Source organism: Pelodiscus sinensis, chromosome 22, assembly GCF_049634645.1.
Source record: "Pelodiscus sinensis isolate JC-2024 chromosome 22, ASM4963464v1, whole genome shotgun sequence".
Classification (NCBI taxonomy): domain Eukaryota; kingdom Metazoa; phylum Chordata; order Testudines; family Trionychidae; genus Pelodiscus; species Pelodiscus sinensis.
Genome location: NC_134732.1, coordinates 25,862,093 through 25,880,386, shown reverse-complemented (window position 1 = coordinate 25,880,386; position 18,294 = coordinate 25,862,093). Strand labels below are relative to the sequence as shown.

At 54.8% G+C, this 18,294-nt stretch overlaps 1 protein-coding gene and 1 pseudogene across 5 annotated transcripts in view; both read right to left on the bottom strand.

Moving 5' to 3' along the window:
- Positions 1–18,294, bottom strand: part of MVB12B (multivesicular body subunit 12B) — a 94,531-nt gene that overhangs the window by 49,720 nt on the left and 26,517 nt on the right. For all 5 annotated transcript variants that reach the window (XM_075905741.1, XM_075905738.1, XM_075905737.1 and 2 more), the window contains exon 7: positions 5,605–5,702. In XM_075905741.1, coding sequence (XP_075761856.1) covers positions 5,605–5,702 — 98 coding nt within the window. The remainder of the gene's footprint in view (positions 1–5,604; positions 5,703–18,294) is intronic.
- On the bottom strand, positions 16,249–16,371 carry LOC142819383 (U4 spliceosomal RNA; annotated as a pseudogene).

The window sequence follows — 18,294 nt, the reverse complement described above, 5'->3', positions numbered from 1 at the left end:
AGGGTGGCGGGGGGCTCTTCGACTGTGGGGCCGGAGCACACTGGCTGCCGGCCCTGCCCCTGCGAACTACCGAATAGCTGAGTAACTGCTAAGAATGTATGTGGTTAGACAACCAGTCTATTACCCCCTATCTAACATCCCTAGTCAGTTCATTATTACTGGAATAACGGCCAGATCCCATGTTGTTGTGCCAAATGTAGCAAACAGAATGTTAGGAACCATTAAAAAAGGGACAGAGAATAAGACAGAGAGTATCTTATTGCCTCTACATAAAACCACGGGACACCCACATCTTGAATACTGCGTACTGCGTACATCTCACAAAAGATATACTGGCATTGGAAAAGGTTCAGAGAAAGACAACAAAAATGATGAGGGGTTTGGAATGGGTCCCATATGAATAGAGATTAAAGAGACTGGGACTTTTCAGCTTAGAAAAGAGGAGACATGATAGGGGTCTATAAAATCATGACTGGTGTAGAAAAAGTGAATAAGGAAAAGTTATTTATTTGTTTCCATAATATAAGAACTAGGGGTCACCAAATGAAATAGGCAGCAGGTTTAAAACAAACAAAAGGAATGTTTTTCTTTAAGCAGTGCACAGTCAACCTGTGGAACTCCTTGCCAGGGGATGTTGTGAAGACCAGGACTTTAACAGGATTCAACAAAGAACTAGATAAATTAATGGAGGTTAGGACCATCAATGGCTATTAGCTAGGATGGGTAGAAATGGTGTCCTCAGCCTCTGTTTGTCTGGGAATGGATGACAGGAGAGAGATCAAGTGAGGATTCCCTATTGTATTCCCTCCCTCTGGGGCATCTGGTATTTGGCCACTGTTGGCAGCCAGGACACTGGGCGAGACGGCCCTTTGGTCTGCCCCAGTCTGACTGTTCGTATGTTATGTTCTTAAATAATTCTGAGGGCAGGGCTTGGCTCTGTATGTTCAGATGTTCAACGTATGCACCGCACATGCTCTTTTTATTTTATTTTCCTTGGGACAACACGCACTATTTTCCTTCCAAATACTTTTTTTTTTAAATCTAGACCAATTGGCTGAAATGATCAATATGGGTGCCGGGGATAATTATACATATTATGAAATTGATTAACTGCCCATCTGCTATTTAAGCAAGGACTAAATTAAACGGCACTGGGAGGAAAGCAGATATTCAAAAATCATTAATTATTTGGAATTGCTCTTGCTTTCCTAGGATGACGTCAGAATTGGGGGTTAAGAGCAGTTCCCGTTTCAGTGAAAGCCAGCCCTAGAGCCAGCGCCTCTCCATCACACCATTTGCTACCTAGCAATTCTGCGCCATTGCTAACGGGAGCCTGCAGAAATCAGATGTGCTCCAGGTAAGCGGATCAGCTGTTCGGCAGCCATCCCTTTGAACCACGCATCCGCGTGATTCAAAGGGGCAGCCGCGGGGAGCTCGGGGTCAGCTGGAGACTCCCCAGCTGACCCGGGCTCCTAGCGGCAAGCAGTGTAGCATGGAGTCCGAGGTCATTGGGGGACTGAGTCCCCCCGGATCCCGGGCTCAATGGCTCTGAAATGCACAAGAGCCCCCGCCGGGAACAGTTTTTGCTTAGTGGATAGTCGACTAGTCTTGATGGCTGCAAAGCTGCAGCTGGGGAGGACCCAGGCTCCGAGCCAAAGGCTCTGCAGCATTCTGCTCTGCTCCTCACTAGCACAGGGATCGGCGCCGAGGCGGAGGCTGCATCGCGGAGCCCAGGAAGCAGCTGGGGACGCAGCATTTCCTGCTTTCCCAGGTCTAACCCCGAGGGACTAAAACGTCCAGGGTCTGTACGTTCTCCCGGCTCTTCCTCGAGTAGCGGCCGGACGGGACTTTCAGCCCCTACGATTCCCACCCGACAGTTCTCTCCTCCCCGCTTGCAGGAATTCTGCTCCGGGGCAGCATCTTCTGCACTCTCTCCGTGGGCTCCAGCCCTTGCACGGCAAGGAGCAGGTGCGAGGCCTGCAGCAGGTGGCAACCAGAGCCCTGTCTGGGCAAGCACAGAGCCATGCAGGTTCCTGTTCCCAGCCTCACAGCCCGACCCGACCCAACACCGTGCCAGCACATGACACCGACTGGACAGGGAATTTCTGACCCGGCAGCCCCGGGCTCTGAGACGGAACTCACCTGGGTAACAGTGAAGCACACGGAGGGAACCGTCCCAGACGGCCCCGCCCACGGCTGCGAGAAAGCAGCGGGGGTCAGAAGACGCACAAGAGGGTCCTGCCCGTACACAGGATGTCTCATGTAACAAGGCCTTGTCTGGACCGTTCCACAGCTGCAGCCGCCTGCGTAAGCAGTGCAGCTTGTATCATAACGGGCCTGCAGGGGCCTGGCAGTTGGGAGGAAAGGGACATGCTGTGGCCGAAGCTTGTGCACACACGCAGGCCTAGTGCTCTGCCTGCCTCTCCAGGCCTGTAAACATCTGGAGACACGTTCGGGTCTCTGCGACATGGGCCATTTTCCACATGTGTTCTGCTGCCGGACACAGAGCCCCCAGGAATTCCTCCTGCCCCGGGGTCTCCCCAGCAGCTCGCAGGCAGGAACAGTTTTTCTCCATCCGCCTGTTGGCCTCGCGCGGTGTCAGGACGTGAGAACTCACGACCTTCTCTTCCCCCCTCTCGCACTCTCATGTGAGCGTAAGGACACGCGTTCCCTCGCGTATCCTAATCTATCAGGGCAGAGGAGTAATGAGAAAAACCAGTCCTGACATGAATTATGCCATTGTTAGAGTCCCTATATTGAGGAACCTGACGCTGCAGTTTTAGCGAGCGATTACCTTTTAAACAACTGTGTGATTATGGTACATGACTTAATGCCATGTTCCCATATTAGAAGCGTCACTCACCATTAACACAAAGATCCTGCGAATGGCACAGGTTTGAGACTTTTTCCTTCCTTATGATGCGCAAGCATTAATCTCTCCTTCACCCACTGAATTCGTGGCTGGTTTTCCTGGGGCCCACCCAGACCCGTAAATCCACCATGGCCAGGCGAGGCAGTCGGCGTCCTGGCCAGATTTTGGCACAAAACGATTTAAACATGGATGTTCTCTTTTGGTGAAAGTGGCACAACTAAGGGAACACTAAGGCTAAGCTGGTTTTCACCAAGGCTACCACAGCATAAAACGTAAGAACGGCCACACGGGGTCAGATCAAAGGTGCAACTAGTGATCATCCAGTGATCCTTCCCGTTGCCCATTCTCAGCTTCTGACAGGCCAGGGACACCATTCCTTCCCCAGTGGCTAATGGCCATTGAGGGACCTACCCTCCATGATCTTCTCTAGTTCTTTTTGGAACTCTGTTACAGTCTTGGCCTTCACAACATCCTCTGGCAAGGAGTTCCACAGGTTGACTGTGTGTTGTATGAAAAAGCAGTTTTTTTGTTTGTTTTAAACCTGCTGCTTATTAATTTTATTTGGTCACCCCCTAGTTATTGTGTTATGAGGAGTAAATAACACTTCCTTAGTGACTTTCTCTACCTCAATCATGATTTTATAGACCTCTATCATATCCCACCTCACTGTCTCCTTTCAAAGCCAAAAAGTCCCAGCTTTATTAATCTCTCTTCATAGCGCAGCTATTACATACCTCTAATCATTTTGTTGCCCTTTTCAGAACCTTATCCAGTGCCAATATATCTTTCTTTAAGATGAGGCAAGCACATCTGTACACAGTAGTCAAGAGATGGGTGTACCATGATCTTGTATTGAGGCAATAAGATATTTTCTGTTTTATTCTCTCTCCCTTTTTAAATGATTCTTAACATTCTATTTGCTTTTCTGACGGCCGCTGCCCAGCGAGTGGATGTTTTCAGAGAACTATCCACAACGACGCCAAGATCTCTCTCGAGTGCCAACAGCTGAGTTAGAGCCCATCATTTTACACATACCTAAACAACAGGCTTAGAGTTTAAAGGCCTCAAATGAATCTAGGGAAAAGCACTTTGAGAAAATCTTCCAAGACTGACCTGTAGTTGGTGGTGCTGGGTAAGATTCTGTCCCGCCCCCAAGCACGTGTGTGCAGTGTTCATGTAAACAAGACCATCCTCTCCCAGAATACACAACGCTGGCCAGTGGTCTGCAGGCCCACGACGTGCGTTATTGCTGTGGCCTGCAAACGGCTTCCAGATGAAGCTGCTTGTGGCTGCGAAGCGACCGACTCTCAGAATTTACATTTGTAAAAAGTGCCCCCTGCCAAGCTCCTCGCCGCGGTGCTGGGATTCCAGCCTGGGATCTGAGAGCCACGCTGGGCTGCCAGGGAACGCTGCGAAGGGCTCAAACCCGAATGGGGCAAGTCCGTCCCTGGCTATCGGTCAAAGGGGGGAATCGCTCGATTGCCCTGCTGCGTTCAGACCCTCAAGCCTCTGACAGGGCGCTGGGCAGGAGACCCAACGGTCTGACCCGCTCTGGCCATTCGGGCATGGCTTCCGGCTCAAACACCACCACGAACAGAACACCCTGGAGACAAGAGCCCTCCCGAAAGGGGCCTGCTCAGGGTCGGCCAGGCTCAGTACCAGGGACAGCAATATGCTGGCTGGCATTTTCAGTTCTACACAGGCACGGTCTCAGTCCTTGCCAGGGCATGTCCAACCCTGCCAGCGCTAGCGAGAGAGAAACATCGGGGGGAACATTCACGCACATTTGTTTCCACACTGAAATCTGGAGACTTCTGAGCAGCTCTAGCGTGTGTAGGCCCACCCCAATTGGCCGACACTGCCATTTCTGGATGAAGAGTCAATGCAAGTCCACTCTCCATCTATGATTAGTCCACCCCCACCTTGGAGAGTCAAGAAATCTGGGGAAAGACCGTGAAAGGCCCCAGTACTCTGAAGAGTGAGATGCAGGCCACTCTGGAGTTTGCAGATCACGAAGGGAAAGAGAAGAAGGGGGGAAAGGCTAGAGAGGTTGTGAAAGTGACAGGTCTAGTTTTCGATTGATCCCAGAGGTGGGTAGGGAATTCTACCCCACGCCGGCACACTGCACACCAAGGCTCCAGGAGTTTGTTTTATAGTTTTACTTCTGTCAGGTGTGGGTGTGCTTTTTGGGTGGGGTTGGGAAGAGACAGGAGCAGGGTGTATGCGGAAACTGGGCTTATCACTGACAAGTGTGCTGTAAGTAGGGGAAAGAGAAGGGTTTTATGATGCACTTGTGAGGATCAGGGCAAAGGGGGGAGAGAAAGAGAGAAGCAGAGAAATCCCTCTGCTGGCACCACACTGACACTCACTGCTATTTCACATGCCACATGTTTTTAATGCTTGAATGACAGAAATCCAGGAAGTCCAGTGCATGGATCTCACACATCTTTGGGGTTTTTTGCAGCCAGGACTGTGCTATTCGGTTTACACGGGGAAGTCAATTATTTTTTGCCAAGATCCAAGTTTCTTGGCTAAGGAATAGTCAAGGTGCAGAATGCAGGGAAAATAATAAAAAGTAATAAAGATAACGATAACAATAAGTAAATAAAAAGAATTGTGGGTCTGATCAAAAGTGCCTGGCAGACCAGACTTGACCGACAGTCCACCTGTTGATTACCCCCGATTAGACTTTCTGACTCAGCTCAGTATAAACAAAGCGTGCACTAGCTTACCTGATATGGCATACAAATTTGAGTGCTGGTGTTCCAAGTCGAGTCGGGAGCTGAGACTTTTGCCTCGAAAGCTCGCGGGAAGCGTCAGAGATATGTGCCTAGGGAAGAGGGGGGAAGGAGATGGCATTACTACAGAGCAGGGAAAGATGCTGCTTTCCAGACGGCCCTTGAGAGACCAGCTCAACCTGCCCCAGGAAGCACCCCATGCCGCACAGGCCATGGTGGGCCGGGGCAGCAGCGTCAGACCCCTCCCTCACTCCTGCCTCCCTCCCCCTCCCGCTCCCCACACTTTAAAGCCTTTAGTTCAATCTGAACTCCCGCGCACACTGTCCATCAAAGAACCCGCAGAAACGAAGTCAGGGCCATTTCAATAGCTCAGCATTTAGGAAATATGAGGAAATCCTACCCAGGACAATGGCACAGAATGGGCTGCAGAAAGCAGGCAAGCTCCCCAGCAGCCCTCCCCCCCCGTCTGCCACAGGCTCCAGGAGCTCCTTGCCCTGTTTCAGAAACCAGGCAGGGAATCGTGGCCCCGTAACATCTGCTTCATAATCCTCTGCTGGGTCCTAATGACCATCAAGGCTCCTCCAGGAACGGCAAACTGACCAGCGCCCCGACTCACTGCACTGCCGGTGGAAGACGGGACGGTCAGTGTCGCCATTTCTCCGGCCGAGTGACCACAAGGGAACATTTTATTTGGTCCCCTGAATCAGTCTTCAGACTCGATTCAATTAACACGGCCACTAACCTCAGCTAGAGACCGCTTCCTCCCAAGCCACAGAATCCATTTCATTTGGAAAGATTTGCTAGCCGCTGATTTCTATGCTTTGATTGGAAATTCAAGCTTTTCCTTTTGAATGTAAATCTAGATTTTCTACTGCTGAGTCTAGGTCTGTGTGAATTTGTATTAAATGTTCTCATTAATCTTCTGGACCCAGTTGCCACATGTAATGAAGATGGTTCTCCCTTCACAGCAAAGACTTAGTCTAGCATGAAGGGAAGAGGCAGCAGCTGTCCGTTTCATACATGTAGAAGCTACATAAACAAGGAAAGATCCTTTGTGGGGCCCATTCACCAGAAAACAAGCGAATGCTTTTCCCATCACAAATGCCATATTTAAAAAACGCCAAACCATCATGTACTCTCCAAAGAATGTCGGCCTTGTCTTCCAGGCTGAGGAACTTCTAGTTAGTAAATATCGGTTGGCAAACAGCTCCCTTTAAAAACGGGACCTACTCCTACAAGCAGAGAAACGGCTTTAAACACAACGCTCACGGGCAGAACCCGTGAGGAGAGCCCAGAGTTGAATTAGTGCAGCGGTGGGCAGCCGGCAGCCCGGCGGGGTTGTGTGTGTGGCCCACGAGACATTCTGGTTCCCGTAGGCCACGCACTGGGTGGGGGATTGTGCTGGTTTCCATCCGCATCGTTTTTTCCGGACCGGTTTTACGAAAGTGACACAAGGGCAGGTGAAGTCGGGGCGTGCTCGGTGCACACAGCACTGACTGGGGGAGCCACGCGCTCCCTCCGCATCCAGTCCCAGCGCTGCCACGGTCCACTCGGCACGGCCCGCAAGCTCCAGGCACACGAGCGAAACTCCCCTCTCCCAGGAGAACGTCTGGCTTGTGCCAACCCCATGGGAAGCCCACTCACGTGACCACTCCGGTGCCCATCACTGACTCAGCGTGACCCTCCAAACCTAACAAAACGGCCACGGGAAACCATGTTCAAATTGCTACTGACAATGCCACCCGGAGGCGGAGCGGGGGGAGCTCTTGGCTCGCTCCAGCCCAGTCACGCTCAGGGCCGAATTAAGGGGGCGGGGCTAGCCGGGCAGCTGCCCGGGACGCCAACCTATGGGGGGCGCCTGATGGCAGCTGTAAGGGGCTCCGTGCGCTGGGGGGCAGGGCCGCGCGCTGGGGGGCAGGGCCGCGCGCTGGGGGGCAGGGCCGCGCGCTGGGGGGCAGGGCCACGCATGCATCGCGTGCCCGCCACCCGGGGCACAGGAACGGCTCGAGCCGGCCCTGGTCATGCTGCTTCTATGCATTACGCTCGTTTCCCTCCATTCCTAAGAAATCAGCCCGGAGTTTACTGACGAGCCATCCGGACAGTTAACAGAGAGGGACGCCAGTCTCTCTTGCCCCCGGTGGGCTCTGCCACTTCTTCCACACGCGTAAGCAGTAACCCCAGCGGGGGCCCTGGGGAGAGGGCCAGGCAGCCCGCCGAGGGGGCGTTTGAGCGATACCATTTCAAGGGTTACTGTAGCTTGAATACATCTTGGAGTCAGCCTGGGTCTTCTCCCTGGGGAGAGCACCCTTCAGCCACCTCTTCCAAAAGCACCCCGGCCAGCCCGCATTGCGGGCGCGGGACACACACACCCTAGCAACCCGCAGGGCGACCGAGGATGGGCCTAGCACAAAACCAGCCCCTTAAAAACTAACCCATTTATTTCCAGCCCAAAAGGCTGATGCCCGGATACATCTGTCCGTCTGTAAGGTGCACCAGGACTCCTCAGAGGTTTTGCTGAAACAGACTAACACGGCGACCCTCTGAAACCGGCCCACCCGAGGAATTCCTACTGTAGCAACAAAACGAGGAAGCTGCAGGGTCACAATCTTCCACACCCCCAAGAGCCTTCAAAGAAGAAGTTCATTCAAGCCTGGGGTTGGGCCAAACCTGTGCAGCACGTTGGGGTTCCCCTCGATCCCACACCCCCGGAGCAGCCAGAACAGACCCACCAGCCAGTAGAACAGAGGGGTTATTGCTCCTCCGGGATACAGCCCAGCACAGCACAGATGTGATGTGGTTACAGGAGTCAGGGCCAGGATGCCTCAGACCCCCCTTGAGATGGGGTGCCTGGCCCCTTAAAATCCAAGCCCCTCCTTAGTCTGTCTCCTTCATGGTTCCAGCCCAAGACTGACCCTTCCCCCGAACACTCACTTCCTTAGTTCCCTCGCTGCCCTCAACCGGTCTGACCGGTTGGGTCTCTGTCTCCCTGATCTAGGCAGCCCCCTGCTGGGCAGTGCTCACAGGCAGAGGTCAGCAGGGGTCGCCCACAGCACAGCAACCAGCAAGGAACTGACACTACAGCACAACATGTGGGTGAGTCGGTGGGAATCACACGTCACGCACGGAGGGGCACTGGGTCACAGAGCAGACAGCACCCTCATTATGTCACAATACCCAGCGGACAAAGAACCCAACTACCCCCACCAATTCCCGGCAACTCACACCAAGCACCAGGTTTCGGACCTGTGCCAAGCTGGCGTGTACATTGCAGCCCAGTCCACAGGAGCGTGGCAGCACACCCAGCTCTCGGCGCGTCTCTCTGCGCCATCTTCCTTCGACCTAACCCCAAAGAGCAGTGTTACGCTCTGAGCTTCCAGCACTCGTCCGCCCCTCGGAGGGGCGAATCACGAACATTAAACCGGACACACCGTTTGAAACGTGCTCTCGGTGACCACTCGAGCCCGAACTCTGCTTCTCACATGCTCATGTGCCGTGATGAATGTCAGCGGGGTATTAACATAATAATCCTGAACCCTGGGCACTGTCTAGCAGGAGGCGGTTTCCAAATAAATAGAAATGTTTTTGGATTCTCTCCCCCGTTCACTCAGCACTGTTCTTTCGGAGAGCCAAATGGAATCTCATCACTTAGCGCAAAACCAGGAGCAGAGCCTCGCCACGGAGGAAACGGAGCTGCAAGGGAACAGGGCAGGAGAGAACACTGCTTGTGCAAGATCAGAACTTTCCATTCTAATTTTAAAAAATGTGACAGGGTGGGGTGGGGGAGAGGAAACACAAGTCTCATTTATTTAAATGAATGCAAACATTTGGCCAGAATCAATATAACGTATACTGCCTAACTTGATTGCATAATGAATTTTCCTTATGGGTTGTGAAAGCCAAATCATTTTGCATTGTAGAAGGAAAAAAAAATAGACTGCCATTGAAAAAAAAGCAAGAAAATCCCAGTTACAAACTCCCCAAGTTCCTAAACACACAGTGTGAAAGCATGTGCAGCTCCGTAGCATATGGCAAATCAATTACTAGTTTAAAATTTAAAACAAAAACATGGCAAATGTGTTGCAGAAATAATCAACAACAACGGTTCGGTTTAGATTACAGTGGCCACTAGAGTTTTGAATACAATTAATCATCATTCCAGGCAATGGGAAGCCATATTGACACTTATTCCTCATTTGAATATTTAATTAGGGTGAAGTTCTTCATCAAATTATCCCAGAGCTGGGAGGAAAGCCTAGAAGATTTACACAATTGCGCCTTTAACCCGTTCCCAGCTGCTCACCTGTGAGTGAAGAGCCGGCAGCCCACTCCCGCGGAGGAAGGGCACGTTGACGCAGGAACCGTGCGGCAGCCCTTTATCGGGAACACGGGACCGCCAGGCTGGCCCGACTCAGCCATGCCAGACTGGGGGGGCGGGGCTTCTCAAACGCTATTTATGGGCTCTGGAGGGCTCCGGTTGCTATTTGGGTGCGAGAGTTTCCGCCATGCAGAGCCTGCGCACGGACGCGGGCTCCCTGGCAGGGCACAGCCGGGTCTGTTGCTGTGCGTGTGAAGTGCCCTTCGATGGAGGGCGTGGGGGGCTCCCGGGGCAGATGCCCAGGCCATGGTAGGGAGGTCCTGGCCATGGCGAGAGCACTTTCCTGCAGCAGCTGCCGCCAGGAATGAGTCCGACACCCCAGCCTGGCTTCATGCCCCCTGGAGGCCTGGGGCGGGGGCTGTGCAGTCACTTCCCTGCCCGGCTCCTCGGTCAGCAGCACTGGGGCGCCTGGCCCTGCCCGGGCTCAGTGCGTATTTTCCGGAGAAGGGGAGAGGGCGGCGGGGCTGGGCCCAGTGGAAAGTCGAGGGCGAGGGGCAGCTGCCTCCCCCTGTCGTGCTACCCCCAGCATGCTCCACTCGGGAGCCCCGTGCGAGCTGCCCACAGGCAGACGGCGGTGGGGGGGAAGAGACGCTGACGCTCGACGGGTCGTGAGGCGAAGGGGCCGCTTGCGCCCGGCTGCGCGCTCTCCGCTCTGCCCCAGGCACTGCTGCCGCTTAGCGCCCGCGCCACGGCCCTACAGGGCCCGTCCTGCAGCCTCTCTGCTCCGCAGCCTGGGAACGCGTTCCTCTTCCGGGAACCTCAGGGGCGGGCCAGGGAATGGGACAGGTGGGGGCCCGAGGCCAGAGATCCCGGGCCCAGCTCCTGGCTCGCTCTGCCTGGCTCACGGTCACAGCCGGAGTCTGCACCTGGCCCTTTGGTCCTTCCTCTCGGCAGCGGTGCCTTGCAAGGGGGCTGCAGAGGGTGCGGTTCACCAGGCAGCTGCAGGCCAGCACGTCCCAAGCCCTGGCTGTTATGCGGGCGCCAGGCCACCTTCTCCCCAGGACGCATGCTGCTGGCGGCCAGCCGCTCTGCCCCGTCTGCTGCCGGCGTGGCGCCAGTGCTGACTCACACAGCCTCGGACGAGCACACCCAGGCAGGCGCCCAAATGCTGGAGGAGCTCAGGGTGCGGGACTAGGGCACAGGGGTGGGACCGGCACGCGCCCTGCCAGAGGCTGCTGCTCAGCCAGCTCTGTGCTGATGTGTCGGCGCTGGCGGGTTCCTAAGAAAGGCCTATGCTGCCGGGGGCGGGCGACGCCCGGCGTGGGCACACGGCCTCCAGCCAGTGCGCTGAGAACTGCAGCGTGGCTGTTGCAGTGCAGGCAGTGGCTTGTGCGAGCCCCTGAGCTGGGAGCCAGGGGGCAGGTGGGCTCGCACGGGGTGGCCAGCCCAGCCCCACGCCGGTACGGTTAGCAGGCTAGCGCGAATGGAGCGAGCGAGTCTGTCTGCCCGTGCTAGGAGCACCCGCCCCGGGGCTCAGCAGGATCAGGGCCCCGAGGGCAGGCTCTGGGACTGCGGAGCTGGAGAGCCTTGGGGGCCTCCGTCACGCATCTCTCTCCTGGCGCCGTCGGGAGAGATCTCAGAGCACGGCGGGCGGGAGCGGCCACCCTCTCCTCAGCGGGCCGCATAACCGAGACGGTCTGCCAGGCCAGAGCAGCTGCGACCCTAGAACGTGCGGGGGGTGGCGACTGCACCGTAGCAGCGCCGGGATTGGCTGCAGAGAGCGCGCCCGGCCAATCAGCCCGCCCCTCACTTCACGTGTGTGTCACTCTAGTAACACCCGTCGGAAAAACCGGCGCGGCCAGAAAGCAGTGGAACCTGGCAGCCCCGCGCACGGGCAACGGTAACCAACGGTCTTGTGGGTCACACACACAACTCCCGTGGGCCAGCGACTGCCCCCCTCTTTGCACCAGGACCCCTGGGTGCCCCTTCCTGCACAGGCGCAGTCAGGCCGCGGAGCCGGCACAAGCACTGTCCTCCCTCTCGGCAGAAGCCCGCTCCTCTCTGGGATTCTGAAAGTTTCCTCTGAGCGGTACATTCATCCATATGAGAAAATCTCTTTTAATGAGGAGTGATACAGTTACTAACTCTCTAGAGCCACAATTAGAGCAAACTAATTGAACTTGTGTTTTGACACACTTTCCAAATTCACGGGTGCTGCGTGACATATTCACAACAGTGTTGCTGCACAGCCATGGCGACAGCAAAATCATTAGGCTAATAACGCTTATTTGCATTCTTATCATGCCAGCCGCATGCCATTAAATAGTGTTTCAACCATTGCTCGTTTACTCTGAAAGTTTCCACTGAACGATATTAACAGTAATTATTAGTACTTTAGCGAAATCTCTTATATTAAGGAACAGCAACTCACATTAACATACACTAATGCCAATTATTTTTCTTCGGCACACACACACACACACACACTCTCAAAGTGACAAGGTGGACTTGGGAGAGTAAGGAATGTCTACTCCACTGAGACCGGGAATCAGGTTTTCAAAGCAATTTTCTCGAGCGCTAGCACATAAAACCAGGTGGATTTAAGATGGACCCTCTGATAAACAGATTCCGGAAAAAATATTTTCTACAACAATTAACTATTGACAATTCCAGAACAATTCACGGTGGTATCCAAACAACCACTCCGTGCAGGTGTGATTTAACCCTTCTCTCAGCTGCTCTTTCACTCACTAAGCCCATGGAACGCTGCAACAAAAACGGCAGATGACAGCTAAGGTCGCTACAGCCGTCCAAGTGGTGTGTGTCGGGCACATAGTGGGGCCAGTTTTCGGAGGCTTATTGTCGAGGCACTCACACCAACTGGCGAAGGGTTGTCCAGCGATTCCAAACAACAGCTATTCACGACTGTCTGCATGCAGATGACAAACTGCTTCTGCAATTAGGAAGCAAACACTTATCACGAGTAACAAAGGAGTGAGGGGAAATGCCAGAGAACAAAGGAAGCTTCATAACTCACCCCCAAAAGATCCACAATGGCCACCAGAATAAGCAGCAGTGGCTTTAGCTGCCGGTCACATCGGGTGCAACTTGGCATAGGAGTTGGTCAAGAGACAGCACACGGACTCATGCTGTTTAGTGTTTCGATGGGTAACACTAACCGGGACTGCCACGGGGCGCGATTCCACCCTTTATGGGGGAAGAACTGGTCATGTCAAACGTACGGAGCCACGCAGCGACATGGCCACCGGAACCGGCAGCATCTTGGCCTGTTCTCGGACGCGAGTCCCTGCACTGCTCCCAAACCGACCTCGTGGGCACCAGAGCTGGAAGGCTGGAAACTGCCATGGGCATGGCCCTCCTTCCAGACAACCGAGGCCGGGGTTGCCAACCCATTACAGACAAAGAGCCAAAAGAGTGGTGGATACAGTGCACAGAGCCGAGGGAAAGCCCAAGCAGGCTTCCGCCGACCGCAGCGTCAGATCTCGTGGCACCAAGTGGCGCCCAGCTCAGACAAGGAGAAAACGGTCAGCGCAGGGACCATGGGAACCGCAATTTCCTTTGACGAGCCGCATGCGACTCACGAGCTGCGGGTTGGCAACCCCTGACCTAGGTTAATCGCACACCCCCAAGTACACGCTCAAGCCCCCGACCCACTGCCGCAAACAAGCCACATCTGGGCCTGGCCAGTGTTTCAGCTCATTCCAAGCTGCCAAAGACCCGTTCTGCAAAAACCACAGAGCTGGGGGTGCCCGACTCCTACGTCTCGCAGCCCCTAGGCAGGGAGAAATTCTTTCAGGCCACACTCAGCAGCTGGGCAGGGGGAAAGGCACACGCCCAGGGTGCTGGTGCAATGCACTCAAATTCAGCGTGACCTCGCTTCTGCTCACCCCGCACGGTGGAACACGGGGCACTAGAGTCACCGCTATCTTCCTCCAACCAAAATAACCACTTCTAAGCAGGAGCAAATGGAGCAAAACCCGACCGTCCAAGCAAGCACGCCTGGCTGCCATACAAAACCCGCCATCCAAACTCGAGTGTTCCTCCCACAGCTTGCTCTACAGAGAGGATGTAAGATCAGCTGCATTTCAAGCAGCAGAACAGAACAGCAGCCAAACAGGAGGCAGAGGGAGAAGAGGAAGGTCCCACCAAGCCTCTGAGTTTAACAAAGCCAACTTGAAGTTGTGAGCTGGAGCCACTAAAGCCTTGTGCACCGAGGACTGCGTCGGCGAGCGACAGCCTGGGGCGGTAAGTGGGGCGTGTTTAGGAAGCTGCTGTGTTAGATGAACAATCTCGGTCTCTGTAGGCTGCTGTGGGAAGAACAAGCAGCGTTCCACATCCTTCCTCTCTAGAATTGAAACTGGGCTGCAGGGAGGGAGCGGGGACAGAAACTCTCAAACGAGATGAAGTTAGGCCGCCCACAGTGACGATTTGAAATACTATCAAACCAGCCAGAACACGGCAAAGCCCAAATCCACAAGCCTCTCTCAGAACTGACACTTCTGCTTGCAAAACGCACCCTGACTCAGTCTGAAGAGGCGAACACGGGACCCAAACCAAAGCCCCCGGCGTCGATGCAAAGACTTCCACTGACTTCCAGGGGGCTGCAGGGCCAGAGCCCAAATCGCTAGACGCAGCAGCCTCACTCCCACAAAACGCTCAGCATTTACAAGGCCATTTCCCCCAAATCACACCCAGGAAAAGCGCTGCTGGGCATTCAGACAGTAAGGGACGAGAATCAAAGATCAACACACTCTAGAAAAGTAAGAATGGAGAAAGTAACTAATGGAACAGCTGCTCCCCGAATACACCCTCCCATACTTGGAGGTGGAAGCCCAGAGTAGATGCGAGTGGAAGAGACTCTATGAACCAGCAGAGCCCGCAGAGGTGTGAGAAACGGTCCCCCAAAGGGTGCACGTAACAACTAAGCTCGCTGCTCCTCTGCATGAATCCCACAAGCGAAGGTCCCTGGAAGCTGCCTGCCCGCGCAGTCACACGGCGGTGTCCTGAGCGCCGCTCAGACGTTCAAAGCTCCCATGTAGGCAGGGAGCTCAGCTGACCGACGGAGGGAGGGGCGTCGTCTCGCTGAGCAAGCAGCTAACCGGGGCTTCTCCTGCTTGACACTGAGCAGCTCCCAGAGCAGGTGAAAAGGGAGAGAAGCAGGGAAAAGTGGCTGGGGCTGGAAGACAAGGGGGGAGCGAGTAAGTAATTGGCTGCGGGAGAGTCAGAGGGGAGGGGAGTTTGGAGAGAGTCTCGTCTGCGCAAGGAGAGAGAGAGGCAGAAACGTAGAGGCAAAGGGCTGGCTGCATGGGCCAGGTGGAGGAAAAGGGGGAGGGTGGGTGTTGGCATCTGTGCCGTGAGGTGGAGCAGGGGACAGTTTGTGTGGGGTGTCTGACTCTCTGCAGTCTGCTCTGGCTGACGGGGTTGGGGAGGGGCGAGCAGGCAGCATGGGGGAGAGGTGGAAGGACATTTGCACAATCCCATTTCAAACAAAGTTCACATGGGTGCGACTGGCTTACGGCGAGAAAGAAAACGATTCTTTTAATGACATTTCTGGAGTCTTGCAGAATCTAAAACTCTGATCTGAATCATTTTTTAAAATCCTGTGTTACTCATCAATACAAGGTAAGCTGTATTGCACTGGGGCCAGATCTTTGCTATCTGGTAGAGCTCTGGCCCTTAGGAGGCAGAAGTAGCAAGTACTAGCTTGAGCAGTGTGGGGTAGTGTAAGTTCCGTGCTGGTTGCTGTGCACGTAACAACGCAAGCGCGGCCCAGCAGGGGGCGCCCTACCGCCCCAGGGCAGTGGCTAAAACCAGTTCTACAAGTTACGGGAAGAGGCCGAACAAAGGAACTGGGGGGCTGGGGAGAGTCAGTCTTGAGCTGGAATCATGGAGGAACCAGTCTGAGGAGAGGGCTGGAATCCAGGGGCCTAGGGACCCATCTCAAGGGGTCTGAGGTATCCTGGCTCAGCCTCCTGTAAACACCTCACGTCTAGGCCGGGCTGTATCCTGGAGGAGCAATAAACCCCTCTAGTCTACCGGCTGGCGGAGTCTGTTCTTGCTGCTACGGGGCTGGAACGGGGGAACCCTGTCTGCGTCGTCACAAGGGGTTAGAAAGGCGGATGATACATGTACTCCAAAGGCAGTGTCAATTGTCTTATTTGATTTCATATTAAATATCATAAGCATTGCTCCTTGTTCAATATCCCTTGCTTCAATATATTTTCTTCCACACACATGGACTGCTTTAAAAAGTGTGTGTGTGTTTGGGTGTGCACCACCAATACAAACAAACACACAAACACACACTACCTCAATACTGGTGGTGCACATTAGAAATTTCAACCTGCCCAAGGATAGAAAAGTTTTCAATTAGCAATAATCGCGCCTCGGAGTAACCTCATTGGCTACGATACGGAGGCAACACTGACCGCGAGCCGGTTTCAGTGATCCCAATGGCTGTGAGCCTTTGCAAAGGACGCCCTCTAAAGAAAAACAATCCTGGGAAGACTGAAGCATCTTTAGTCTGCAAACTCCCTAACACCGTCAAACCAAGCAGAGTCAATCAACCCTCTCTGACCCGCAGTTAACGTCTCAGCTGTTCTGTGGGCTCCTCAGGGCTAGGAACCGCTCAGACAGTTTCAACAGTTTCTCCTACTGTCATCTAGCACTAAAACGTACTGGACTTTACGCCGTTTTTGGCGCTTCTTCACGTGGCAGAGCTGGCCGCAAGCCGTGCAGGCTTAGTGCACGTTCCGCAAACCTCTGCCAGGAAGTAACCCGACATGCCAGCCTGCCTTCCCCCTCCGCTCTCAACATGTGCCTTGTGCGAGGGGGCACCTGTCACAGACGCACCTCTTCTTGTAACGTGCTTCCCGCTGTACCGGGGGGGGGGCTGGGGACCATGCTTCCTCCTGGAAGTGCCCAGTCTCCCGCAGGGGCACCTCGTCAGCCCTGCCAGCCTGGCCTCCCCACAGCTCCCAACTGAGCACACCCGCTCTCCGACTGCTGGCCCCACGCCCCAGCGCACTCAGGTTAAATCCCAGCAGCTGCTAAAAGGCTGCGGACATTCAAGTGCTTTTCACAGTAAGAGTGACTTGAACCGTGGGCCCAAAGAATACAGGCCGGGCTCACGCCTGATGAGCTCCGGGGCTGGTGTGCACGAGAGATTCGGCTGCTGGTACCTCTAATGAACGTGTGTCGAGTTTTAAAACCCAAACAAAACTGGAGACAGTTTAAAGCTTCCCTGTTCCATTCACTCCCTCTGTGAGAGAGACCGGCTCAGGACTGCACTGAGTTTAGTTCTCTGATGCCCCACAGCGACGGGTACCATGTTACTGACTCCCACCCCTGCGCATTATCTCTCCCTGCAGAAAGCCGTACATTAACCACAGCTCAAACACCGTCACTAAAACCAACATTGCCCCCTGATGACAGTCCCGTCACAAGCTCAGCTACGTGCAGGGCAGGGGAACAAACCGCGTATTTCCAGCATGCGCAAGTAACTCTACCATTCAAAATAGAACCGGGGAGGAAAATCCACACACGCTGCTCCAATTCCAAGAATTCACATCGCCCGCCTGCTGCCCTCCGGCCAAGCCCAGACTGAGCTCCCCGGGGCCAAGAGCCACCCCTGTGCCGTGTTTCACGACGGGAAGCTCACAACGGCACAGACACTGTCCGTGCTCCACGGCCAGAGGAAAAGGCCCGCAGGCTGGGGAAGGCTGCACGCCCCGTGCGAGGAAGTTACAAGGTGCATTTCCGACTTGCCATTAATGACACGGGCATTTCTACCGCTCTCCGATTCATTAGCTGTAACAACAGTGTGCTCTGGCCGTCTAGCTCCCCCCCACGGACGCACCCGGGGGACTTCCCAGGGAACTTGCACACTCACTAGTCACCGGGAGAGGGGCCGTGTGGGCTCACGGCCTTTATTGGCAGGACAGGAGCTGCAGTTTGCAGCAGTGCACACTCCCCCCCCGGCCTTTCCACTGCCCCCCCCCCCCAGAAAATTCAGCCCCCAAAGCCCACAGGATGCTCGGGGAAGTCTGCTGGGGGTTTCTGTGTAACCCACCCACCGGGGAGCAGAGCGAGCCCCTCCAGCCCCCTGCGGATAAACGTCTGCCAGAGAGCGGCCGGCCGAAGGGGCACCAGGGACTAGAAGCAAAAGGCTTCTGGTCTCCAGGCCTGGCCACTTGCCTCGCTCATTGTCAGGCCCAGAGGAGACGAGCCAGGGTCCCAGCGCCCCGGTGGCGAGCGGCCGGCTCCTAGGTGCACAGGCGGGTCGGAGCCCTTCCAGCCAGCCCGAGTGGCCGTAGGGCAGCAGAGCTGAACCCCAGACAGCTGCACCC